Below are 27,649 nucleotides of genomic sequence, written 5' to 3'. Positions count from 1 at the left end.
CAGTAAAAAAGCTTGCCTGTTAAAACCGTGATGACTAAAACTGCAATCATTTGCCTTGGGTATCAGTTGCATGTACGTTACCAGTAAACCAGGAGTATAATGAATGATTACTGTCTGAACAGGCAGTTATATGCAATATTGAACTTACAGTGTATACTGACAATATATATAAAATATTGAACTGACATGCAGTGAGAGATTGACTGTGAACTTGAAAGTCAATTATAAGCCTATGCATACGGAGTTAAATCAGATTCACTTGGGTCTGCAAGTATTCCTGTTTGTGGAGTGGTTTTTTGATCAACCATTACGCGATGAATAAATTAAATGCAGACACCTTATAAGTGGGCAGTAAACTCTTGCCTCGAGGTCAGACTCCATTTTATATCATGGATGTCACATGATATATGTGGATCAAAACATCCTATATTCAAATCAACAAATGAATTCAGTAACCCGGAAGCCCGGATATTTTAATTGAGGTTGATTTTGAACTAGACTAGTTTTAATTTGTAGGCTATAAAGGAAATTTATTCTCCTATGTACCTTATAGAATACAGTTTCCAATATTTCATAATGTTAATTTTAGTATGTTTTAAACAATGCATATATAATGACTTATGGCGGCCATTTTGAATTAGTTTTCATCTCTAAATTTAGGCTATATAAAAATGAATATTATCAGTGAAATATATCTGGTATTATATTGTATTTCGTAGAATTTGATCACCTTACATACATATAGATAAATTAACATCATTTAGCATTGAACGGAACATTAAAAGACAGAAAAGTCACATCGAATAACACGTGTGAATATAGTATTATATACAATACATGAATCGAACGCAGTGTGCACTATATTGTCCACTACCAATCATAGGAGACACATTGCCAACTATCGGAAGGGGGTGTGAAGTGTTTCAACACCAACTTTACGACGCAGAATAAGAGACGGTGAGAGGGACAGTAACGTGAAACTCTGAAACAAGATATTACGCGAAGTTTGATTGGCTCGGCAATGTTGCAAATTGTTGGCGAACCAATCAAATTCCATGCGGTAATCAAATTTGAATTGTCGGCAAGTTGAAACAATTCAATTTGCTATAGAGCTTTCTCATAATGACGTCAAACGCGTAAAGTCTGATTGGCCCCACAAAACTATCGAGCCAATCAAACTTCGTAAAGCAGAGCCAATCAGATTTTTCTTCCGCGTTTGACGTCATTATGAAAAAGGTCTATTCTATTAAATGGCAACAACTACGTGTACTCCGAGGTTTTATACAAGATACATATAAAATTATTAAATATTTATGTTGATATCTTATTCATATGTTGCATAAGCTTAGCGTTTCAAACTACAGTCATATATTCTTGTAAACAACGCTTTAAAATCATTTTACGGGTAATGTCTATGACGTGATTTGATATGCAGTAATCTCAACTTTAGTGCCGTGCGTTTCTGGGAAAATACTTCTGTTCCCACAGGCTTCTTTTGTGGCTCCAAAATAGACTGGCATAGGGCAGTTTTCAAGTCTTTCTTTACGCAGTCGATATACTTTTCTATGTACTTTCGTAAGAACGACAACGGACCGTTTCCTTGCGACAAAACTTGATAGTGAAAGTCTTTCAGGCTGAATTTCTCGCCCAGTTCCCTCTTGGTTTTCTCGCGAAGTTCCATTATCGTCAGTCGGCCAATCATGTAGGCCGTAGCCTGCCCAGGACAGCTCTGATATCGCGTAAGCTCTTTTACTGCAAAGTCGGTGCTATCCCATGCAAATTGGTCGAAGAGTTGCAACGCTTCGTCCCTAGCGAAAGGGAAATACAAAGATCGTAAAATGCTCTTTATAGAGAATCCCGACGCATGGGTTTATACTACTTATCTATATAAACTAGTTGGACTGAGTGATCGAGGTGAAAGGTGTGCTCATGACAAAATGACGGTATACCATTGAATCCATGTTTTTTCAACCCTTCTAACATGAATTCCTTTGAGAAGTTCCCATTGAGAACACTGGTAATTTTTCCCTCAAAAGTTTTGTCAATTGTGTTGCAATTGTGAAACTTGTTAAAGCTGGTCGTCCAGCAAAGAGTAGCGTACACAATTTAAACTAATCTAAAATATCCACTCACCTCTTCATTCCTCTGTCATGCAACCCAGTATCAATTATCAATCTTAATGCTCGCCAAACCTAGAAAAGGTAAAGTTCATTATTCATCGCACCATGTCTGCGGAAATTAGAAAGCTATAGAGCGATGCCACCTCTAAAGTTTAAATAGCTAATTATAAATTAAAAATGTACACTTGAATGATTTTTAAACCTAGTAAGTACTTGAAAGGGGTACGAGAATACGGTATAGCCTAGCTACCTCCATGGTTGTGGAATCACATTTGTATACACGTGAGTCCTCTGTGGGATGGTAACCCAAAATAGTCGATATGCCCATGCAGACTACTGACCTGCCACTTCAACATGCCATATTTTTGAAATGGATTATCGTTGTACAATTCTGTGTCATCCGACATAATCGGATTTTCGCTGTACAATGCCCAGCCTTCTGTAAACGCTGAAAAGGACTCGCTCGTCCTGTCATCTAACCAAGACATCAGTCCTCTACAACCACTCTGAAAATACTCCCTCATGCCTAGAAAAATATGACACGATAGTTGGACTTCGAATGCTGTATGCATTAGCATTCTGATGACGTTTCTTCACGCCCTGTTGTAGTGAGTTGTACAGTCCCATAGTATATAAGTAGAGCAACCGAGAAAACTTGTCGACTACATAATGACGTTTATCAGATGACACGTTGTTACAAAATTGCAACATAGGGCAAGAAAAATATGATAGAAAGAAGACTGACTGTTTGACCAAAGAGCTGGATAACCTCGGCTTTCATCACCCCATTTTCATTACCTTGTGCTTGTAAATGATGTCCCGGCCTGGTCTCGTGTGCAACCACAGACCATTCTTGGAATTTTGGTCCATAACGTTCCAAGAAAAACGGTAATCTGAACTCGGTCGGCGAGCTGCACGTTTCATCACTTTCTACGAATTGCATGGTGCCTTTTGATGGATTGAAGTGAGGGTAGATTTCAATCGGACAGTTCGGCAATGTCATACGCTTTCCTTTAAAGTAAAATTGTTATGAACTTGCTGTAAATTTGATCGCTATTGTTAGCTTGAATATGACATCATAGTCAGTCATTAAGCGCCATCTTGGTTCACTCATGGGTTCAGTATTTTTGCTTTTTAAGAGATCAAGCTTGATCAAGTTGTTTTTATTTCAGTTTCTTGTTTAAACTGTAACTGCTTACTATCTCTATTTTACTATTAGGTCGCTATCAAAATACAGCAACGAATAAAACATGATTTGTGGACACGTTTTGAAAGGTCAACCAAGATGGCGGCCAATGAATTGCAAACCACCTATTGGCTTTTTTTAGCATAGCAAATGCATGCGCAATCCAGTGGGTATTTTAAGTCAGCAGGGAATGCCAATTATAATGTGAAAGCTCTCTAGTCTAAAAGAGTTTATACTTTGCAAATACCTGTCACGTGAAATGCGTAAATGAACTGTGGATGAATGAGAGCCATGATCTCACGACACGCTGCAATCCATTTCTTCAATGCGGCGTACCTCACTGGGCAGAATTTCTTAGCGGATTCTTTATCAACGCATGTTTTGAAAGCCTTGGCGTTTGACTCGTTCTCTGGAAACTTTCTTTCGTTGTGCCATTGTGTGTCTGCGCTTAGAAACTTCCTCAGTTTGTTCACCGCTTTCGATGTGTTTGTAGAGTTCATGATTGATCTGGTAATCTTGAGGATCTAAAGAGATGACGAGCAAGATATTTGACTGTGACTTTTCATTTACATTTGTTGAATCCCTACTATCACTACTATAATTTTACAAGTTTCTCAAAACATATGTTGCTTCATAATACGGTCACTGAACTTCGAGTGCATCCAGACTATATTTTTAGCTCAGTGGATTTGTCCTGACCACTATGAATTCCATGAATTCCATCCTAATTTCATTTCTTGCAAAAAAACTCTTCACATTACCTCTTTGTAAAACACTTCATTTTGTTTCTTTCCCTTTTCCAAGATCTCGTCAGTAGTGATGTCGGCTGTAGTGAAGTAAGACACGGTACTTTTGTAGCTTTTTCGGCCATCCAACTGCTCCCCCGTCGGTAGTTTCCTTGTCGTTCTTTTTGCCGTTGGCTTACCATCTTTGTATACGTATTTAAGGGGCAGGTTTACCAAGCCGCTGGACACGTGACTGGGGATGCAGTGACGTATGTGTTCGTGTTCGAGGTAATTTATTAGATCCAACATTGGCTTACCGAATCCTTAAGTGTAAGTGGTGAAAAATACATTTGATATTCTAGTAAACATTTTGTCTGTGCCCCAGGGGCTGTTTTCGTGTCAGGACAATACTCCAGATTATGGCCCCAGTTACATGATACCGGACTAGTTTTCGTACCGGATTATCTACGTTGATTCGATACACATATGGTATCGGATTTGTCTTGCTTACACGATGCCGGATTGATTCAGAAATTTTTTTGGCGGACAACGAAGTGCGAGCAAAAGTCCAAAAGAAATATTCTCGTGGAATCAGTTAAATCTAACTTCTTTTGGAAACGGTAACCAGTGCAATTGTTTTATGTCCATTTATTTTCCCGCCAATCATAAATGGTACCGGATCATTTTTCATGCCACCTCCAGAGTGGAGTGATTTTCATTCCGCGGAGCGTACCGGATTACTACATCCTCGTGGAACTGCAACGCCGACGGTACGCTACTGATCCGTTATCGTGTGACTGAGGCGCATATGTGATACTCTATAGTAATTTTTGTTTGTGAAAATGTCCTTACCTTCAGTCAATGCCTCTTTGATGGACGACGAAGCTGTCTTCTTATTATTCTTAATCCACAACTGCAAATCGCTCTCCGGAACATAATCAAGAAAATCTTTAGCTTGAAAAGGTGCCGTGTATTCTTCATCAAGTACACTTTCCGATCTATTCGTCTTTGTTAAATATTTGGATTTCTCTTTTAGAGCATCAACCCCAGATATACAGTCTTCTACCGATCTCACCATGCCTGCTTTCACGCCAAGATCGATATTCGATCTAAAATAGCGAAGTCGAACAACTTAATACAGTATTTATTACTTTGGATTCAAACTATATCCAACAAGAAACAGTTAATAATGTTGATGTTAATATTTAAACAAATTATTTATTGCCTAATAATTTAATTATGCCAATTATGCGATTTACATTCTGTCGTTACCATGACGACTGGGTGATTAGTCAAGGCGGCTATTTTGCAAAAGGATATATCCGCGCAAAGGATCTCGGTTAAATAATCAATGCACTCTCAGTTTTAAGGCAATGCGTTCTACGCATGCGCGATATATCGCTTCGCCCACAATCATTGTTCAACAAATATTGTATAAATACGAAATATTCGCCGTATTTGGTTAACGTCCTTATCGGGGGTAGAGCATCAGTTCCGTGATCGTCAAGTGAGAACTGCTTTGCTGACACCCTGACTACAGCACTTATTCACCAACAATATTCATTTGTTCGGTGAAATTTTTGGAATATTCCGAACTTCCACACAAGGAAGTTTTGCAAAGAAAATTTTCATTTTAAGCTGTTGAATAGTGATCTTTTGACTTACAATTATAGCATACAATTATGGTTCTAGATTACTAGATATGGCAAATTTTCATTTTGAGCTAGTGATCTTTTGACTTACAATTATAGCATACAATTATGGTTCTAGATATGGTAAATTTTCATTTTGAGCTAGTGATCTTTTGACTTACAATTATAGCATACAATTATGGATCTAGATATGGCAGTAAGTTTTTTAATCGTGAAGCAATTTAGAAATCACACAGTCAATAGCTCAATGGTAGCTATTGCTGGTTATTAAAGTCTGTGGCTGGTTGTACGAAAGCTTGATAGAGTTATTCACCGAATCACTGTATAACTTTGGTTAGAGCTTAGAGTATTTTTAAATTGTGTTTTCTTTAATTATCGTCATTTCCAAAGACGTAATTTTATTGATTTTTAGCATTTCTACAGCGGTTGAAAAAATTAAGAATACCTGTATCTCTCGATTGCTGTTTTGTGTTTCATTATCATAGCAATAGTATCTTCCACGTCCTTGTACGAGGTTGGTACTTTAAAATAGCCGTAAGACATCAGTTGAGAATGTATTATGCAGAATGGTTGCCAACAGAAGAAATTTGGTCCCATCATCCAGTCTCCATTGTAATAGTTCTCGTCGTAAGGATTCCCAAAACTGTGCTGGAGATAGTGTTTCAACTGAGAATCGAGATAGATGAAAATATTAGTAACAGTCAACTAAATGTACATTTTACAACAATGTGATAACCATTGTTCTTTTTTTACTTTTCCACAATTCTTGCGAGCTCAATAGGAGAATGGTTTAACGCTTAATGACGGATTCAACGTGAAATTAAATCATTTATAAATGGATGTTGGCTATATTATTATATTATTATTATATTAAAACGCCTTTAAAACAAGTATATTGGTATAGATTTAGGTTCTGAAAGATTTTTTTAAAATTCTTAACCAAACGTCAGGTACGCTGCAGTGATTTACTGATAGCAACAGTAGTCTGTTGTTTTACTTGAATCATAACATCTTTATTCTGTCATATAATCCTGTCTACGTAATTTCGAGTAGAGATTAAGACTGTGAATGATCCCCTTCACCTGTTTTCAACCTTCACGCCTGTGATTTAAAAGCCTACTCACATTCTCACTTATTGAAACTGTGTGACATAGAACTTGCGTTTTTGCTGATCAAAAAACGGAGTGCTTCGTTATTGAATGGCCAAATTTTAAGATTCTAATCGAGTAGGGAAATATCTTCTTAGAGCAGTTACGAAGTGATTAAAGCCATGCTCTCGAAATGCTCTCAAAAAGTGTGAGTGTAGGTATGCTCTTAGAATACAGGCTTAGGCATAACACCGCAGAAATTGGTATCTCTGATCACAGTATGGTTCACAATTGTGCATTTCTGTATCGCTATCAAAGAGAAAACTATTCAATAAATTTGAAGATTTCAAATTTTCTTCTGAATACGCATTGTGCAATCTTTTGACAGCTCATCATACACATCTGACAGCTGTGAAATGGCTATCTTGAGGCTTAAAGTATACACAAGATTATTAATTCAGACGATTTGTTTTTGCCGTGTGCAATCTTTTGTGCAAGACATATTTTGTTGAGTACTTATGAACGGATCTTTTTTCTCGCCAAGTTTGAAGCCTAAGTAGCGAGAATTGCGGGACATGTCGCAGCTCTCGGAAGCTTACGTCCAATTGGATAATGCTTTTCTATGCTTTCTAAAGAAGGAAGCTATGCTATTGGTTGAAACAGAAATGTATTGTAAAGTTCAGCCAATGAAAATCATTCTTGCGAGGAGCTGCGACACTACCCATTGCGGCTAAGTCTTCTTCGATTTTACCAATTCCTCCGGTGACCTTCAGGATAATACATGTAAATATTTGTTGTACCATAAGTTAAAAATGGCAATCAGTCAAGCAAGCTTACCTGTTCAAGTGTCTTCAGTTCCCGGGGAGTTAATTCATCGATGTTGATAACCTTGCTCTTAATTTCAGTGAGAAGTGCCATGGACTGATCTGTTTTCTCCTTCAATTTCAACGGATTTGGATCGTACGGAAGGTACCTGAATAAATTTATATGTATACGCTTTAAAACAGGGCCAAGTTTACCAGATAAGCTAGAAGAGGGAATGAGGGATAGTCCTCAGATGTCCCCAGGGGCCCAATTGGCTGGCAAATTGACTCAGCTTGCCTCCAGCGGGGCCCTTTTGCCCAGAGTAAAAGTAAAAAAGGTATTTTTTACGTCTGAAGGTATTAAGGTAATAAGGTGTATATTCGCCGTGAACTCTAATCGTTTGATTCGGATATTCAGGCGTAATTCTTGTGATCCTGATAGCGAAGAAAGTTTGCGTCGTTGAAAACACCTTGTTGTGTTTTATCCCAAGTGAAGTAATACTCCAAAAATTCTACCCATTCCGGAGTTGAAAGATTTTCATTAATTATGATCATCTAAAAAAATTATCTGCACAGATCTTGGTATATATGCTTGAGGCGCGATTAGAGACGCAATTTTCCCATGGGCGCTTTATTATCGTTCCAGCGCAGGCGTTCACCTCTTCTTGATAAACAACTTATCTGCGATAGAATATCGTCTCTTCTCATAAGCTGTTGTGGTAGCTACATGCAGTGTTTGTGTGGAGTATTTCAACCCTTATCAAATACTTTGAAGTTATACGCGCTTTAATTAACGTGATTGGCAGATGCGCTTATATATGTTGCAAAATGTTTCCCCTGTCAAGTGAAACGTTTCTCACTGGGAGACAAAATGTGGTTCTTCGGCTTACGGTTATATACTTATACTTTATATGTCTATTTAACGGTTACAAAACATCGTTGGCTCAACGTAAAGAGAAAACTGTACGTCTATAATGAGGTCGACGTTGAGATTTTTGACCGTTAAGGTGTGTTCTCACGACCCAATTTTGTTCGACCCAATTCAATTCTGATGGATGTTTTATAGTCTGTTGTCTTGTAATGTATGAGAAGTAAGGCCTGTTTCAGATGTCGAACTTTTCATGTGCCGAACCTAATGTTAATGTGCTAAAGCCTTTGTTTAAGTTCATTTGCATTCGATTCGGCGCATGAAAAGTTCGACGTCTGAAACAGGCCTAAATTGGATCCAAAAAAATTGGATCGTGTGAAAAGACCTTTAGACCGTCGATAGCTGGTAGCTTTGGCGTTCTTGTTAAATTTCAACATCGTATATTTTAAAGCGTTGCGTAATATGTGAGCTAGGTAATGAAATACTATTGCAACAATCCTATTACACACCATTAATTAAGCACTAATTGGTCGTTTGTCAGTAGGGCTCTGACAAAGCCAGCCAGCCGAATGAACTGCCTGTTTACAAATGTGATAATGTTTTCACATACTAGCCAACTTAATTGCCAGTTATCTCAAGTAGGCGAACTAATCGTTCTCATCTGGCGTGAGCTTTCGCGAGCGATTAAGGAATAATGTGGGCAAAATACACGTGTTTCTGACTGTGAGAATAATTTTATGGTGGCTAATCTACGAATACTTCAGTAATCAGCGTAAACAGTTTTTTAAAATGCAGAAAAAAACGAGATACCCATCCTGGTCATCTTATGTACACAAGGTCTTGATCACGCGATCCAAAAAGCAAAACGAATTGCGGTGCATTTTTTCATACATTTCGATTTTCATTTTTTCGTCCATGCTAACTATATTATAGTACCCCTGTGGCCCTGTTGTTCATTTAGATCTTCCTCGAAGGTCAGAAAGCGATTTAACATTCAATAACATTTAGGATCAAACTCCATATCCAACTCAGTTAGATGTAATTGCATCAAATCTGTCTAGCAGATGGAAGGCCGTCTTTTAAAGCTAGCTTCACATACATACACCATCCCAGAACATTTCCCAAAGCGTCCTAATCAATGATGATTGCTACTCGTTGTTTATTCCTGCGTATGCATGTGCATGCGTTTTCCATCGTTTTTGTTTATTTTATATGTCCACACGATCCAAGGGAAAACATGCCCAATATGCATGCATGTTAAATTAGCTTTTATTTTTATTGTAAATTGACGGTGTTTGAAACCGTTTTGGCATGAAAACGAATGTGAAAACGGTCGAATAGCCTTAGTTTAACAGCGGAACAAATATTTTTGCTAATTCATGCATGGGAAAGAGGGTATAGACCGTTTTTTCTGGCTCCCACGATGAAAAAGTTCTACAATAGGGAAATTGTGGGTGGGGAAGTTCTTGAGATTTAATAGATTCTCAAGTGTTCCGGAAGGTCCTTGAACCTTCATAAAAAATCTTCTAGAACCGGCACGTCCTTAAAAGTTAATTGACATTCTTAAAGCTGTAATTCATTATGCATAAAAAAAGGGGGTTGGAAAAATTGAATTTATATGGTTATATAGGTGTGACCATCATATCTTAGCCTCTGTAAATTCGCTTGAAAAAGTCCTATGAAAAATATTTGGTAAATTCTTAGCAGGGAGAGATTCTGTTGTGATCATACTCTATTGTCTACACTCGGGAACCGTTCTGTTGCTCCGCTCTTACTCCTAATTTCTGCATCTAGAAAGCAGAAGTATAGAAATTGAATCAAACTATAGCGTGCATCATCTGCGGTATCACCATATGAATCTTTGAATCTCTCAATTTACCATGGAAACTGAGAAACAAACACGTCCGAATATTCGTCGACATAAACTTTACTTGGAAGATTTCTTTGCCATATATGTCAGCCTTTCGTTACAGTTACGAAAGATATTCGTCAAATTGCATATGGAGGTATGATTGATTGCTTTCTTATATCAAAATACGAGAAATTTCGCGTAAAAAATACTGAAGCATGCGTATAGAAAATCATAACATCGCTAATCCAAAAAACGGTATCCAAGGAAATCACACAAGCATTTGTTTGCAAACGTCTTTACAAAATCTTTTCGAAACTGAACTATATCATCGTAGTGGCATATAGAACAGGCTTTGTGGTATACGTTTGTTAAGTTATTAAGAAGAAAACGTGTTGCACAATCGTTTCATGCGAAACTGAAGGAAATCTTGTCATGCATGATCTTGAAAAAATTGCGATGAGTTATCTCAATCGATACTGGAGACATATACTGATCTATTATGTCACAGTGATAGATAAGACTGGTAATATAGGTAACACTTTGTTGCATATAATTTTTTATATAATTTTCAGTCTGTGTTCATGAATTATTCGCTCGCGTTCTATCAGAAAATATCTCATTCTATTTAAACTAGTTTTGCTCATATATCATGTCGTGCGAGTGTTTTTGAAGATACAAACAATCCTATGGATAAAAATAGTTTGCTTTTTTATTAACTTAATCAAATCACAGCGCGCGTATGGTATTAAAAAAACATACTTTACAAAAGATTCAAACCTTTTCGCACGCGCGCGTAGAAAAATTAACCTAAATATTAGATTTTCATCTGGGTTTTCATATCTCTGTGCATACGTCAATTTATGACGACATGCAAAAACTGTTTACAGTTAGCATGCTACGCTATAATTTTCTGCTCCTCTACAGGGTGCCCCGAAAACCGTACAAATTGTTTAAATTACAATGTGTAAACACCTAGCCAAACACGCAAATGTACGTAAAATAGTCAACAGAATTACCTATATATATAAGCTGGATTCGATCATGTTCACGTAACTGCAGGTCCCCTCACGGTGGTCCCAATTTTAACGATGGCATATTTCGACATGCAGTTTGTTTTTTGAGACACATGCATGTTAACTTGGTTTGTCTTTCTCATTTATGGGCAAAAAAAGCGTGATCGTGCGTAGCCCCACTTGACCACCTGATATAACTGTGACTGCTGATATAGATGCAACTATTTATATAGACTTGCTAATTTGGACCTCGCTGTATGTATTTATCGATAAAAGAGATCGACACGCAAGGCCATCCGGACATTTTTTGCACTCAAATATCGACGATAGCGTAGATTTTGATGTTCTAGAAAGATCCTGGGCGAGGGAGACGTTTATATATAGTATATCTCATTGAAAGAGTTAATAAATGCTGTACACATTGTACTATGGTAACCATGGCTACGTATCACGCGTTGACAGAGAGGTGCTACGAGAAGCATAATTTGATAAACCAAAATTAAAGTTTCTAAGATCACATCTGGAAATTTGCACGCATTGGCAAATGCCTAATTCTAAAATATCTGCTGGTAGGATTTGAGGGAACAAAAGCAGTGCTTAACACAGAATTATTACGACCTGATATTTGTTGCAAACTCTTTAAGACTCAGATCGTACTTATCTGAAATACCAGGTGTGTAATTCACAGAAACAATAAAAGCGTAAAACGGAGTTGGAGGCTTCTATATGGAATTGGAAACAATTGATATGTACCACATTAATCCTGACAAGTTGACTAACTATTTCAAGCAAAAATGCAATCCTGACAAAAAAATATAACTTGTACATGCACTACCGTTTGAGATTTAATCCTGTTTTTGTGATGTAGTTAATTCGACTAGGTTATCAGATGTGTTTATATTCAGCTTCTCCTTGATGGAATAATCCTGATAGAAAATCATAAACTTTGAAAGTTGTTAAAAAATTTTTAACTTAAAGGGCCACTATAGGGGATGACCCATCACCCTTCATGCGCTCAGTGCACAAGATTTGGGTTTTGAAAGGAGGATCCTCGTTGAATAAGCTATATTACGGGTTTGTGCATTATTGCATGTCTCCCATTCTTACAATGAGCACTATAGACATTCCCTAGACAATTTATATATTTATCGATCGAAGTGATCGACTCGAAAGCACAACCGGAAATTTCTAACACTCAATAGATGTCTATAGATTTACCTGTTTAGGCCGAAATGGCATAGTACAAAATATGGACTGGACTGGACTGGACTGGTCTGGACTGGACCGGTCCATATTTTGTTTCTCTGGACTCAAAATTGGACTCAAAATTGGACTCAGCTAAAATTTCAATAAAGCGTGTTTCAAACTTGATGTTGTTGTCATGTAATCGTAAATAAACTTAAACCCGGGCAGAAAAATTCGCCTTGACAATGCTTTTTCGTTTGTTTATTTCATTTTTATGTGCAGTCATAGTCTCTTAAAGGTCAAGTTATTGTCATTCGGGATTTTAAAGCGCTCGAAGAATCGAAATAGGTCTACTACCAGCCTTTACAAACTCAGTCCGGGCTGAAATTTTAGCCTGGTTTTAAAATAATTCTGACGTGTCATAACACAGCCCGGGCTGAAACTTGCCATGTAATTGAAAAATACTTTGGCCCCGGTTTGCCCGGCTAAAAAGACACCATGTAATCCGAATGTAATCAGCCCCTTATTGCATATTCAGCAAGAGCTTGGTCTTAATTGAAAGTTTATTATAATATGATAAAGGTTATAGGAGTAAGAATTTTAAATCCTACACTAATATATAAAAAATTGACACATATACAGTATTCGTATGAAACAAAGAGGTATTATATCGACCTCGTTTTCAGTGTCTATCCTCTTCGTTGAATAATTATGGCAGGCGAACTCATGCTACACAGACGGCTTGTTTTTTGTTGTTTTATTAAATGAACAATTGCAAGAGTGCCAAGATGAATAATTGCTCGGAATATGTCCATTTCTGTCATTCTGAATCTGACAGTCATGATAATAAAGTCTGAAACACGCTTTATTGAAATTTTAGCTGAGTCCAATTTTGAGTCCAATTTTGAGTCCAGAGAAACAAAATATGGACCGGTCCAGTCCAGACCAGTCCAGTCCAGTCCATATTTTGTACTATGCCGGCCGAAATTGACTAATGTTTAGACGTGGATAGGATAACATGTATATAAACAATATATGAATTAAAACCTGACAAACCACTATATGATTGCTCGTTAGAATTACTTGTAAATACGTATAGTGTTGACCTAAGACTTCATGTTGTCAATATTCAAATTATAATACTCACTATCAAACATTTAATGGCCGGCGAGGCTGAGCATAATGCGATCAACTATCAAGAATTATTTAGATTTTAGACCGAGGTCAATGTTATCTGCTCAAGCATTTTGTTATGTATTTAAAGACATTAAAAATGTATTAAAGCGATTGAACGACTTGAGCTAATATTACGACAATTTTCTTACTTTCACAAACAAAGATTTTATACGGCAAATTCACGACCAGCCATTTTGTTTATTTTATTTTCGCGCGCTTTCAAGTTCGAAGTGCTGGCACGAGAAGGCCTGGGTACGATGGAGTCGAGTAGTTGTTTTTCCTGGAACCCAAAACAATTATTGGACGCTGAACACGTCAGCAGTTGAAATCACGTAATAAATTGAAAATATATAGCCAGCGCTTACGGACCAATGAGGAACGAGAAATTATATTATGTAATAATTATTATATTGATTTATATATAGATATTTGTTTATATTATTCACCATTTTACTATATTTTGTGACACAATGCGTCTGGGGTGTACCTTTGGGATGAAAGAAAAAAGCTGTGGATATTTGTATAAATGTAAGTAGTTTCAAATTCAAAACGATAATCGGGCTGAAATTTTACTATTCTGTTATTTTGCTTTGATTTGTGTGTAACTGTGTAACGGAAAGCGCTTTATAAAAATCGTGTGAATAATAGCTAGCTCATATCTTTCGATTTTCTTGCTCGCGGTAATTGGATAATTCATGATCAGCGGATGGATAGTTACTATAGTTATGGTTCTAAAATCGCTTCAGAACTAGGTTCACAATAAACAGTTTTCTCCTGCATCGTACATTCCGATTAAAGTTTCGCTGTATCGTTTTGAGCGTTAATGTAATGTTTAATCGTCTAGACCATTCGGGCCGTTGCTAAAAGCACAGACATAACCACGGACGTCGACCGTTGCCGGAAGAGCTAACAGTGTTGTCAATTCGTGGGAATAAATTCCGAATGATTCCCTTTCGGCGAATTGTGAATGACTTCTTTTTGATTAGCCTAGTGCGCGGTAACCTTGAACGCGCGCGCTTCAGATAAGATAAAGCATAAACTGCGTCATGATGACGTATTCTTTTCAGTCAAGATGAAAATGTTTTTTATTTTTTAAAACCACAAGAAGTCCATAGAATCACGTGGAAACTGAAAAACGAGATTGTGTATAATCCGAATATTTTAGTCATGCAGTGAAATAATCTCTTAAGTCCGTGGAGAAATTAGTGTGATTGCGAGTGGTAGGGATTTAAGGTTAATGAACAAAAGACATTAACAATGAAGTAGAATGACAAGGAGGAATATATGTAATAGATAGAATAGATGGAATGTCTGTTTAGCTAGAGGGGTAAAACAGCAGCGTCATGATTACAAACATACAAGGATGAGTATGTATATGCAATGTTGTGCTACACCTTCGCAAAATAGTTGTCAACAAAATTGTTACAACTTGTTAAGCTCCTCTAAAAGCATTGTTGACAACCATGTTTTTGCATGGGATGTAGCACAACGTAGCTTAATCATGTTTACATCAACCGAAAGAATCTCGTGTCTTCCTTGGTTGCGCGCGATAAATAGCGACATTATCGCAAGTGCAGCCATATAGGAGATGAATACACGTTAGTTTGAGAGGAAGGCTTTTGAAGGGAAGTGCGAAAACAATAGATCAACAACCGTGGGCTTATATTCGGGTCAACTTGATCGCTGCTCCGTTATTAACATAATGATGATGTCTCTTATCTACAATGATTATTACGGGGTTTTGTTTTTCAAGCGTCGGAGGTTAAGTGGCGTACATCATTTATACTATAAATATCAGAGTGATATCTTGCATGATCTTTGCATGTGCAACTGCTTTTGGGCCCACGAGTGTAGGCCTCTCAACTTAAGCCATCTAAAGTATGTAAATGCATTTAATAAGTCTACGTATGTGTATAGAGAGCGCGTGGAACGAATGCTGCATGACAAGCCAAGCCGAAGGCCATTTCAAGGCCAGCGCATTTCAATATGCGCGCATATATTTCAAATTTGCCCTGGAGTTACTTTCATCAAAGGATATAGGTTTGGATAAATATAGCTGGCTGCAATCATTTCGTTCCCTGCAGGCGTGAAAAACGATAATTGTGATTGATTTTCCCTGCTGTTTTTGTCGGGGCAAAAATCTAACGCTTTCAACTGTAGACGCAGAGGTATCATCAGGACGGTGCGAATATGCTGTAATGTAACCAGTATGGGTTTGCTAAAGGTAATGGCGCAAAAAGATATTGATTTATAGCCATTCAAAGACAACATTACCATAGTAAAACTTACGAAGTACCAAATTCAGTTCGTTTATAGTCATATGTTGTTTGGATAAGCACTGGATTTAGCATTTCAAAGCCACAGCAATATTTCAAAACAGCAAAATTTAAGATGTGCGTGGATAGTTAAATCGAAAGCAGACAGCACCTCCCTAAACTTATAAAGCAATGAACTTTATTTACTTATAAATAACGTTCAGTTGGATTCACGTGTGCATGTAAAAGACATAACTGGAAAGAAGCCTCAATCATCTTGAGGCATTCGACTTGCACTTTGTATTATAATTAACCATCGTTTGAAGAGAAGAATTTGTCCAATTAAGTTCGACTCAAGGAAAGTTTTGACATAATCTATAACTATGATCACATCACAGCGTCAGATAGATTTCTTGATTGTTATCGAGTCAAAAAATTCTTACACAGATGACCAAAAGTGCACTAATTGCATTCGCATGGTTGAAAGTTACACCACAACTTTGCACGAGTTTCAGATTAGCTTTTAGAAAAGTCTTTAATGTTCCCACATGCCAGCGCCATGATAAAAATCTAATAGGTTTACGGCTAACAAGAAGTCCAAGTGATGATTTCAATCATATTTTTGAAGCCTCTTAAAAATGTAAGATGAATTTATCAGATCACGCATGCACAAACAACTTTGTCTCTACAATTTTGGGATGGTATTTGCGTGATTTTTAATCATGTACACCCTTAATCTGGATAACATCTTTCACTTCGATCATCTTTAATTACTTTGCCCGTTTCGTTTTAATTTGAAAACGCGAGAAAACATCTATCTGTACGCTTTGGTGTAGGTCAAATATTGAAACAAAAAACAGGTGCGCGCAGAGTTGATAATTGGATGCCACTTTCGTATTTAAGATAACTGCCAAAGGACAAGCTGAATCTCGCTGTGAATGAGCGAGCGACGAGTTTTATAACTAGGATTTTAAACGCTGCATCTTACATGTTTTATCGAATGCAAGCGCTATAAGATTCGCGGATAATTTGTAGTTAGGGAAATCTATTATAGCATTCAGTTTGTGTATCATGTTGGCTGTATAGCTACGTAGAAACAGTAGCGCAATGATAATAATTAGATCGATTCGAAATGCAATCATGCATGGATTTTAAAGATATACCACCGCCTTGCCGTTACAGTTTTGAATCATACCGCAATGTAGAATATATTTCTTCTCACAAAACAGCATTTTTTTTCTCTCGAAAGGGTGAGCTACGCGTCATTAAAGAGATGAAAAAAATTAACATTCCAGAGAGCATCGAAATATGCCATTATTGAAATGCCTGGATTACTCTTGCGTTAATGTAAGACAATGTAATTCATCGCTTTATGAATCGGTGATGTTTGCAAATATTTTAGGGCGTGTCCATGCAGAACGTTTGCTTAAAGTTGAATTTTGTAATGCTATGTTAACGAGTTCGAGTTGTATGGCATTACGATTGCATTTATAAACGGACGATGAAATAGAAATCAAGTTGATTAGCATGGTTGCTTTGTGCTATACAAATCTATACGACTCTTAAATGGCTAATAGTAATGGGGAAAAAAACGTTTCATTTTCAAGAATCAAGAAGGATAGTTTATGCAAAACAACGGTTTTATAGACGCTCTGAGTGCCAGTATTAACACAGCAAGCCTAGAAAATACGATATTTGTGAGTGTTTTCATATTGAACTGTTCGCCTTTTCTAAACTTGATGGTTTTCTCGGTCTGGCTGATTGTTCGAGCCCCTATGGCATCCCCTATACAGTTTTTCGCACACAAGGTGTTAAAGATTTCCCAATTTCACGTTTCAATTTGGAATATGGATCCAATTTGGAATATGGATCACAAGTAAAGTGTTCAAACCTCGCACTGGTCAGTCGGATTGAGAAAAGCGTAGAGGTCGAGGGTGACACACCTAAGGGGATTGGAGCACTCCTGTTTCTAACTTGCTCATGTTCCACTCCTGTTGGTAGGAGGGGGAAGACGGAATAACGGACGTCCAATTAAGTTATGTAAACGCCAAACTTAATGACCACAATACGAGCATGCCGGCGAATTGCCTTTTGGACTAACCTTGGCGTTGGAAGAAGCATTGTGGTTAGATAAACAAAGCTCCTTACTGGACTTAGGAGTCATCATTTTACCATACATCACTCACAGAACATTCCCCGTTAAAGCGTCTGGTTTGAACATTATTTCTCGAAGGAAGGATAGCAAGCAAAATACCTGCTTACGACACGCTACATACTTGTTACATAACCACCTTTTGCCTATTCTTTCTATGTTTACCGCAACAAGGTACACACAATGTAATCCCATGCGCATCTTACCTTTCTTGCACGTTTTTGATCAATTCATCGTCGTCGATGTAATCCTCCCAAGCGTGTGTCTCTGGATACATTTTGTAATAAACCTCTTTGACTTTTTGGAGAAACTCCGGCAGCTTCACCCGCTTCGCTTCGGCCGAGAACGTGCATTGAGAGAGTGGAGATTCAGGGCACCCCTTCTTGTCATTTCCAACTTCGCGATTCAACTTGGACGCGTATACGCCGACGACAATGCAGATTACACCGCCGGCCAGGAGAAGAAACCCACCGAAGAGATATGCTTTGCGATGGCTTGTCGTTCTCGACGCGTTTCCCCGACCAGATCTATCGTTTGACGACCGACCAATTTTCTCTTCAAAATCTTTGCTCATCTTCTGCTATTCGTCAGTTCTTCAAGCTGTCCCGCGTTGTTTTGTCTCGATATGTTCTGCGGTTATGCGCGTTTTTTTAACGCCAGTCAGGTGTCTGGGATTCAAGACGCAGTTACGAGGCCTGCGAGGTTTATGCTTTCGCGTGTTATTCCTTAGTTCTACTCTGTCCGATGCACGGGTGAGCGTATTTATACCTTTCGCGGTTTCTCGCCTAGCGCTCTCATCTTACGAGCTCGGCAACCTCCGGTATTAAATAGTTTCCTTATCGGCAACGCATAATTCAAATGATCCTAAACACATGTGAATCAATGTGAGTCTTATCTGTATACAGGAACCTTAAGACAGTCATCGGGCGTTGCAACGACTTAATCAACTTCCAGCAATCTTCGGAATACGTAGCTGTTACGAAGGATTCTCTGCGCAGTTTTGCACTGACGCATCAAGATTCAGCCCAGAATTCGTAGGTCATGCGAGTACGTCTTGTTTGTGTACGATCAATACCATTACTTTTCTAAAAAATAAGGGAGATAAACGCGATGTCTATATCTGCCCTGACTCACGCGATGAAACATAGGCTGCAAAATTGCCCTTTGTAATGAGGCTAATTGTCTGTTACTTACTCATTGTTCCCGGTAATACGAGGTCATAACATGGTACAAGTTGAGAACGCCCACGATATATCCATAGCTTCACCATATTGTGGCGAGTAATAGTTCAGACGTGAAAAAAACACACATAAATAATCCTCAGCTGTATGGTGAGAAAGCGTGATAGTCAATGGCGCAAATACTTCGATTGACATATTTAGAAAACACAATTCCCCAAACGTGGACAAATTATCCATTATTTGGCTATTTCTCGTTGTTTTGATTTGAGAAAGGTCTAAATGGGAAGGAAAATGCCGTTGCTTTTGAATCAGAAATATATCGTTGAACTCCATAAGTCCTTTTATTTTAAGACTCCCTAGTTTTTATGATTTGAGAAAGGTTTCACTGGGAAGGAAAATGCTCTTGCATTTTGCATCAAAATAAGATCACTGAACTTAACATTTGTTGCACAAGAGCCTTATAAATTCTGTTATGCCTTTTGAAGCTGTATTGAAATTTGTGGCCAAAGTTGCCGTATGATTAGTAAGCAACAGGATTTCATAAGAAGCACTGATATAAAATAAATATTACAGCAGGAAAACCTGTAGATAAGCTACATTTTGAAACGATTTAAAATTTTGTTGGGCCAAATTGTCGACTTGTTTTCTATGCATCCAGTATGTTTACCAAGGAGTTTTGAAAAGCTGTAAAAACCGTATAATATCACGAAGCCACATTGTTGTGGCAACTTTGGTTATTCATCGTACAATTTCAGTGAGATGAAAACCGCTATAAATCATTCCTCGAATTATCCAGGCATGAACGGCGGTTGAACACCATCCAGTTTTTCTTTTGGATCAGTGGCAAAGGCAGGTTGTACTGTACTGCATAGACGACATTTCCGAAATTCAATAACAAGATTCGCGTGGGAGCATGGTTTTTATTTAGTCAAAGAAAATATGCGAGACATTACAATATCTTGGCCATCAGTAATACCCAGTAACGAGATTACAGACATTAAGAATTACTTGTAAAATTCAGCAAAATTTCAAAATCCCCACACTTCCGCAGATGCTTTCCGTGAAAGCCTCCTAAAGCCCTAAAGTATACATCGAAGGACATAACTTTGAGATCGTAAACATTCAGTTGGAGAGCTGTCGCATACCATGAAAGACACAGACATGTCGACAAATATATAGGTATTCAGATTTTTTACTCAATCCTGATTGTCAATGATTTGGAAATTTTAGAGTTTTTAAAATCCTCAGCAAAATGCCCAGAGCCAAGAAAAGATGCCATTAAAATGTCATTAAAATATAAAGAAATTCGAATCTATATCACAGATGTCCCATGCAGCAAGTGCATCTTGTGACCTGATGCTACTTGGGCTAGAAAACACAATTCTACATTCTATAATTCTATAATCGTACAAGTATTCACCAGGATTAACGTAAGTTTTCTCGCTTAACTCGCCCACGCAGCGGGCAAACGTCCAACGGAACTATCTCGTTGTTTAGGGCCTGATAAACAGGTTTAAGGTCAAGAAATATAGAAATATAGTTTTTGCAGCTGCCTGAAATGTACAAGAGTATTTATCGTCGTTTCGACATGCATGCAAACCTCATTGCGACATGCAACCTAGCTCGCTTTATACAGGAAACGTTCAAGACCTGTGATAAACACATTTCAAGATGACCACTTATAGAAACATGGCAGCTTGTTGAAATATCTTTTTGAGAAATATAGGTTTTGCTACCGCTTAAAATATACCAGAAAATATCTCGTCGTTTCGACATCAAGAACTTTGTTTCATGCAGGATTGTTGTTAAGACTTGATAAACAAGTCCCCAAGATAATTTGTTTAAAGCTACCTGGTAGCTTAACGTCAAGTTGTAAAGCAACCAGGTTCTTCAACTGGCATAAATATACGCGAAAACGTCTCATCCTTTCGACATAAAGAACTAATTTGTTTCATGCAGGATTGTTGTTAAGACTTGATAAACACGTTCGCAAGATAATTTCTATAAGGTACCCGTAGTGGCATCTTAGTCTTAAAATGCAAATATCTTTTAAAGAAATAGGTTCTTCAATTGCCATAAAGGAATGCAAGAAAACCTATCGCCGTTTGGACGTACGAACTTTGTTTCATGCAGGACGGTCTATTCGGAATAGATATAGTTTTCCTAGAAATGTTATTATTTTCGGATAAGTGCGTCAAGGTGACACTTGGCATATAAGTTAGAGATCCAGCGATGGCATACAAAATACTATATACGTAGAAAAATATAAACATCCTTAGTTATATTTTTTCTGATAAATAAGTGTTGACTCGGTTTTTTTGCTTTCTATATTCTTTCCCACGATTGAAACGTGTTTTGACCATGCGTGACTCATCCAAACACCTGTTAGTGTTTGCCGTTTGATTCATATCATCGGTACATAATTAAGAAAAAGTCGTAAAAATTGATTACATTAATCTTATTTCGCATCGACACAGAGAAATTAAACGTTAGGCAAGCTAGTTCAGGGACAAATAGCCATGGAAATATTGTTTGGTGCATATACAGTAGCTATTTTCCTAAACAGATACTATAGCTAGTTCTCCGAAAAAAATTTCTTGTTTTTTGATAAGCCCGCCAAGTACAGACAATCTGTATTCATGTTAAATTGGTCTAGATTAACATCACTATATTGTAAGATATAATACAAACATTTTTGCAGGAGACATACATAAAACGTATGATTTAAAAAGGATGTAGATTTTGAAATTCACACTGAGAAGAAGTTGTGTCAATTGCTTGCTCGCTATAGTTTACAAGGTTAAAGAGCGTTAATGTCCTTCGAATGAAACATCATCACAACACAGTCGCTGCATGTGAAACACAAAATTCAATTAAATTAGATAAAAAAAATCAACACAGTTGACGGCCAGCGTGATACTTGCTCTTAATTTTAACGAGATATGCTAAATCAAGCTATATAGTGACGCAAGTCTTTTTCGCGCTCTATTGAACCTCGGGGTATTTAAATCGTAAAAAAGGGTAAGACACTCAACGGATAAGGGTAAATAGCTAGCTGGAATGTCCTATAATTTACAGAAAGATGTCATATTGTTTGCCATTCGGTATAATCGTCTCAGTGAACTGCACGATCGCAGGGTTTAAGCAATCATTGATACTCATTTATTCCTAGCAGTCCTATATCGTCTACAAAAGATGTCCACGTGCATGCACATGCAGAATATTTGATACATGTAGATAAATAAATAAAATGTCAGGTCGGGCATGCACACTGAAAACACGATTCAACTCAGTACGTTACAAGAGTCGCCTCATTTATAGCAATGACACAGCAAAGGTGTCTCCATGAGATAGATGAATCACTGCGTGCATGTGTGTCCCACTGATTGTTGTTGTGTGCATGTGTGTGTTTTTTTTTTCATGCAAAAGTATAATTAATTTTGGTTGACAAACTGTTGCGTTGATATTACGATAAATCATGTGATATCAAGCATGAGTGCTCGTCTGTACTTTAGACATCCATGCATGCCCACACGAAATGTTTCAAAAGAGATTACAGCTGTTTTATCGCCGATACATGTGTCCATTTCCGATATGCGATATACTTGTGATGGCAGAATCTATTGGTAAAAACAGAAATGTTTAGCAATACTGCATGCTTGTGGTAAATGCTGATAATATGCGCCGTGGTCACACTTCTCTGCTCTATAGATCTAATCTGATATGTTCTAATGAACATGTTATTTAATGGGGTCGGAAGGATTACTTTAAGTTTTAAACGAAAATATTTTTTGTCGGCAGTGATCCTATTTTTCTTTTCTGAAAGCATGTGACTCAACAAAAATGTGCAAGTCAATAGGGTTTTAGTTTCTCAGTCCCAAACTGCCTTTTTTCATCGAAGGAAATGCTGTCATGTCCTGCCTAGGGATGACTGGTATCCATTGAACGTTACAATTACGATATTATACGTAGATTTCCCTAGTAGAAAGTCCGTGAGTATATAGGAATGGTAAACAAGTCCGTCCAACTGATTTCAATCATTTACTGATCGATATCTTGATTGATTTGAGATACAATAGGTAGATTTATATTCGTCAAACGACCACAGAATCCAGTACAACTACGAGTTTTTTTTTTCATTTTCAAACTGCAGCTTCGCAATCCAATTCTCCTCAATTTCTTTTTTGATCCTTTCTTCGCATGCACAACTTTTTATCTACATGCAATTCCATCAAACCTGGGAATCTATATATGCTAAGTTTTTGGTAACGGATATTCGAGAGGAACTAGGTTCAAGGGGACTAGATTTTGTAGCCGCAAAGGAATCTAAGGCGGTTTACAATAAGGTCATATTTAAGAGCTCTTTATTTGGAAAGGGTCGGAGTGTTTGTACGCGGAACAATACATTCACGCATTTACTGCGTGCGTAGGTAGATGCATGCAATTTTCCCTTTGTTTTACAAAGACGCGATTGCGCTGAGGTTCCGCCTTCCCTGCACGACATTCCACGCCAAGTTCACGCCTTTTCAGTGAAGTGTTTATTGACAAGTATATAAGCAAATATCGCAGCCAAATGATTGTCACTTTTGGCATATCTTTATCTTCGCAGATCTCAATCATTCGCCAAGTTCTCGTTAGTGCAGGCGTTATGGTCTCGTCACTAGTCTCGTTATGAGACGGGCAAAAATGCAGCAAGAACTCGCATGCTTTTCTAATAAAACTCGGATTAATCGAGATTTAATTACGCCTTCGATTAGCGTACTATCTCTTAGAGCAGCTCGTGCAGATATGCTGTGCCTCCCACCTTCCTTTCTTTCTTGTTTACGAAAACGAAATTCCGGATCACAACTGAGTAAAGTGGAGCTATTCAAAATTATTGAGTTTCATGTGTTTCCACTTATGTCGAGGCGAATTCCTGCATGTGTTCAAGCTCAACTTCCTCGAGTAATTTTTACCCAGGCAAGTCGCATCGTGAATGAGGTAATGTGAAGATTGTTGCCTTCAAACAAGTTGAATTTCAAGTCAGGCAGTCGCTAGAACCTTGATTCGGGCGGTGGGGATGTATATTCATATTTTCATGTTCAAATAACTTTAAAAACAATCTCTATATCAAAGGACAAATCTATGAATATGCATCCTCCAAACAAGCTTCTAGCGACGGGCCGTATTGCGAATTTCCGCTAAACTTTATCAAACATTATCTCACCCCCTCCCAAGATATCATATTCATTCTGTCTTTGTCAATAATGAATGATGTCTCAGAAGTGGAAAATCAAAACTGAATCGTTATACAAGGTGGTTGTAGGAACATCCCAGACCAATTTTGTTCTAGTCCACACCCTATCAAAACATGTATCTGACCGTTGATAAATGCTTTAGAGTTTAAAAAATAACATCCCAAAACACGCAATGAGAATATTCGATGTCGACAACACTTAGAACTCTGAAGTGAGTTCCCTTGTAATTAATTGTCAATAATCCAGATAGCACGTTCAGGATTATACTTTCACACGCCAAAATTTGTCACCTCATTTCGCGATGCTGGATGCACGATAGTTCTGATATTTCAAAACCACGCATCAAGCCAATATTCCCTTTGACGATTTTGCCATTCATTTGAAGACATTGATCGTTGATGCCAGTAACGTTTAGGCCTTAGCGAATCATCTTGCCCCGACAAATTCAAGATTATATACGTACTTATTCTTGAGATGAAGTGTTCCTCTACACTGAATACATGTTCTCTATGGATTAACGTCAAAAAGTGTTGAACTTTTATTGTAATTCCACAGATTTATATATGGATAGCTAAGAATTAGGGATTTCGGATTATACTTCTCATGTGATTAATTCTTGCAAGCATTTGAGGCTTTCGATGCATGGAAAAAAATGGTATAGTTCTATACGTTGGCCTGCCCTTAAATGTACACATGCAGTGCAGTCGAATATAGATTCTCTTTTTGAGGTCTTTTTTTTCCAATCGCTTGCTCGTTCGTTCGCATGGTGAAGTAAACAGTTCCACTATTATTATCTTAATCCGGAAATATTTGATAAGGCAATGGACTGAAGCTAACAGTGATAAAAAAGTAGTCTAGAAAAAACACAATGACGTTGTAAGCTATATGTGGTTTCGGGTGTGGTTCTTTACCGAAAAAGTCAAAGGATGCGATTAAGCGTGGAAAAAGACATTTGGCATTCGCTCAATTTCTGCCAGTTATCGAAATCTCTAGCTTCCATTAGCAATCGATTCTTGTAATCGTTCAACAACGGCTGTCTCCACTATATTTAGTGAAGCACTTAAAACAATTTTGCAGATTCATAGTATATCTTTACGCTATGCATATCAAGACGAATACAGACAAATATACAGTTTTGTCACCATGGCTACTACTTCTGTCACGATTTCCAGGTTGTGGAAATGCTTTTTTTTTCCACACTGGAGGAGACAGATTGATACTGTAGCTAATTCAAATCTAACACGCCTCAACCAGATGCTAGAAGTACTAGATGCAGAGAGCGATGGCTGTCTCGTCACTTGCAGACATTTGATAAGAACTCAAACAGGTTTACATCAATCAGTGCATGCGATCGTTATATTAATGAAATTTACATGTAGATGTTCCAGTCGACATAATTGAGCAAGATGCTTATATGGTAATTTAGATAATGTATTTGCAGACATTGAATCACGCTGCATTTAAAAGCAAATATATATCTTACCCTCAAGAAAATATACCTTTACAATATAAACCACATACGTTTGACATAGCAAGCATATAGCGTCTTTTACTCTCGTGTTTAACTTCAATCTACAATAAATTATGAGACGATAGGAGTTGGAGAGTTTTATTGCGTAATAAATAAATTTGTATCCTTGTACTGTACTTAATAAAAAACTGGTATAAATGGTAAAGTAAGTCACAAAATGAAGTCACAAATAGGACACCAGGCGCACATGTGTTTCTCGCTCAATTATACATATATAAATTTATAGAGAGGTTAAGATACCCTGGTTTCAATATACGGGTACGGGTAGCCATATTTTGTTCATTGGAATTTCTTGTTGTTTGCACGTTTCAAGATACAAATAATGCTTACCTCAAGAGGCTAAAGCCTACTAGAAAAGAATTGTCGAGTTAATCATCGAAAAAATTGAGAAACACTGATGGAAATTCATTGAACAAAATAAGGCTACCCGTACCCCTACACCGGAACCGGGGTATCTTAACTTCTCTATTTTGCGTAATTATTGTTCGTTGATAGGCCAGGATCCTGTATAAAAGATCCTGAATTGCATGTGTCTATAAAAGATGAAACAAATCAGATATCTATAGTAGAATGCCTTGATATTAATCAATCAAAAATATTTCAAAACCATGCAGATAAAACCTGATTGACACTACTGCCTGCCAGTTGCCTGCGGCCCATAAACAGCAGGACCGATTAGGCAGTATATAAAGAAAAGCGTCCATAGATTGTAATGAAAATAAAGTCAAAATAACGATGGTCTTGCAAGCTATGTCTCCATCAACATTTCGATAACAAACGTGTAAATCTCTTCATCCTCTATACATTGGGTGTTTTCAGCGTCGAAAAATGCGAAGTAAATTACGAGGGTCACACTTAACCATGCATATTCCTAATTTGTTTAATTGGAAACACTATTTATCATAGCGATAATGATTATGAATTTGCTCTCGATGTAAATGCCACGTTCTCAGGCATATAAAAGCTATCCATTTTTCATCAATTTAATGTGTTCTGATTTTAGTTTCATATCTCGAAATTAGAAAGATATTATATACTCTACTTTATATCTGAATCCAGATCTAATTGTATTACCATATATGCAGCGATGGCGAGGAAATATTTCAAATCCTTTTAAATCTCGCAGATTACTGCTGCAGATGTTAAAATAATGTGTTGCATGCAGTGCAACTAAAGTTTGGCGATGAAGGTTCATTAGCGCGTATATAGTCATGCTTCGCTTTATTACTGTGCTAGCATCTTCTTCGGGACACGGGAAAAATATTTGCTGTTTCAACAGCATTGGTTCGTAAAAAACACAGTGACAATTTGATTGCCTCTTAGACTTAGGCGAAACAGATAGTTTGTTCACCGCCGATGTTGCTATTTAAATCTATATGTGTGAGTGTGACAATTTAAAAAAAAAGTTTGACGAAGGCAGTTCATAATAAAATCATGCTCCTACAATTAAAACGTTTCCTCTATGCCGCGATTAGAAGGAGCCAAAATTTTCACAGGAAACAGGCGAAATGGTAGATTGGCGTAGATTGAAAGATAATAATACCACAGCGAGGGAATTCTGTCATATTTTGCATGGGTGTGGGATTCCTAACCTTCGTTAGCAACAATCCAAGGTCGCGTATTTT

At 37.5% G+C, this 27,649-nt stretch overlaps 1 protein-coding gene and 1 non-coding gene across 2 annotated transcripts; one reads left to right on the top strand and one right to left on the bottom strand.

The window, feature by feature from the left end:
- Positions 1 to 634: 634 nt before the first annotated feature.
- Positions 635 to 18,792, bottom strand: LOC114522845. The gene is made up of 10 exons (XM_028543607.1): positions 18,282 to 18,792; positions 7,609 to 7,744; positions 6,129 to 6,349; positions 4,884 to 5,140; positions 4,068 to 4,354; positions 3,554 to 3,830; positions 2,919 to 3,131; positions 2,462 to 2,646; positions 2,134 to 2,192; positions 635 to 1,808 (listed from the first exon to the last, which is right to left on the bottom strand). The coding sequence occupies exons 1-10, from the start codon at positions 18,647 to 18,649 to the stop codon at positions 1,400 to 1,402; spliced, it is 2,412 nt and encodes an 803-aa protein (XP_028399408.1). The 5' UTR covers positions 18,650 to 18,792; the 3' UTR covers positions 635 to 1,399.
- LOC114522974 lies at positions 5,496 to 5,619 on the top strand. Its single transcript, XR_003686972.1, has one exon. It is a non-coding gene; the product is annotated as a U4atac minor spliceosomal RNA (small nuclear RNA).
- Positions 18,793 to 27,649: the final 8,857 nt, after the last annotated feature.

The sequence above is a fragment of the Dendronephthya gigantea genome, unplaced genomic scaffold, assembly GCF_004324835.1.
Source record: "Dendronephthya gigantea isolate DGI-Jeju-01 unplaced genomic scaffold, DenGig_1.0 000024F, whole genome shotgun sequence".
Taxonomy (NCBI): Eukaryota; Metazoa; Cnidaria; class Anthozoa; order Malacalcyonacea; family Nephtheidae; genus Dendronephthya; species Dendronephthya gigantea.
The sequence above is the reverse complement of the archived record's forward strand: the minus strand, read 5'-3'. Positions and strand labels throughout refer to the sequence as shown.

Excerpts from the sequence above, each read along its gene's own strand:
- LOC114522845 (XM_028543607.1), bottom strand. The coding sequence starts at position 18,649 with ATGAGCAAAGATTTTGAAGAGAAAATTGGTCGGTCGTCAAACGATAGA. Across the intron at positions 5,141-6,128 it reads ACAGCAATCGAGAGATACAG|ATCGAATATCGATCTTGGCG; the intron begins GTATTCTTAATT and ends TCGCTATTTTAG. Across the intron at positions 4,355-4,883 it reads CAAAGAGGCATTGACTGAAG|GATTCGGTAAGCCAATGTTG; the intron begins GTAAGGACATTT and ends CTTACACTTAAG.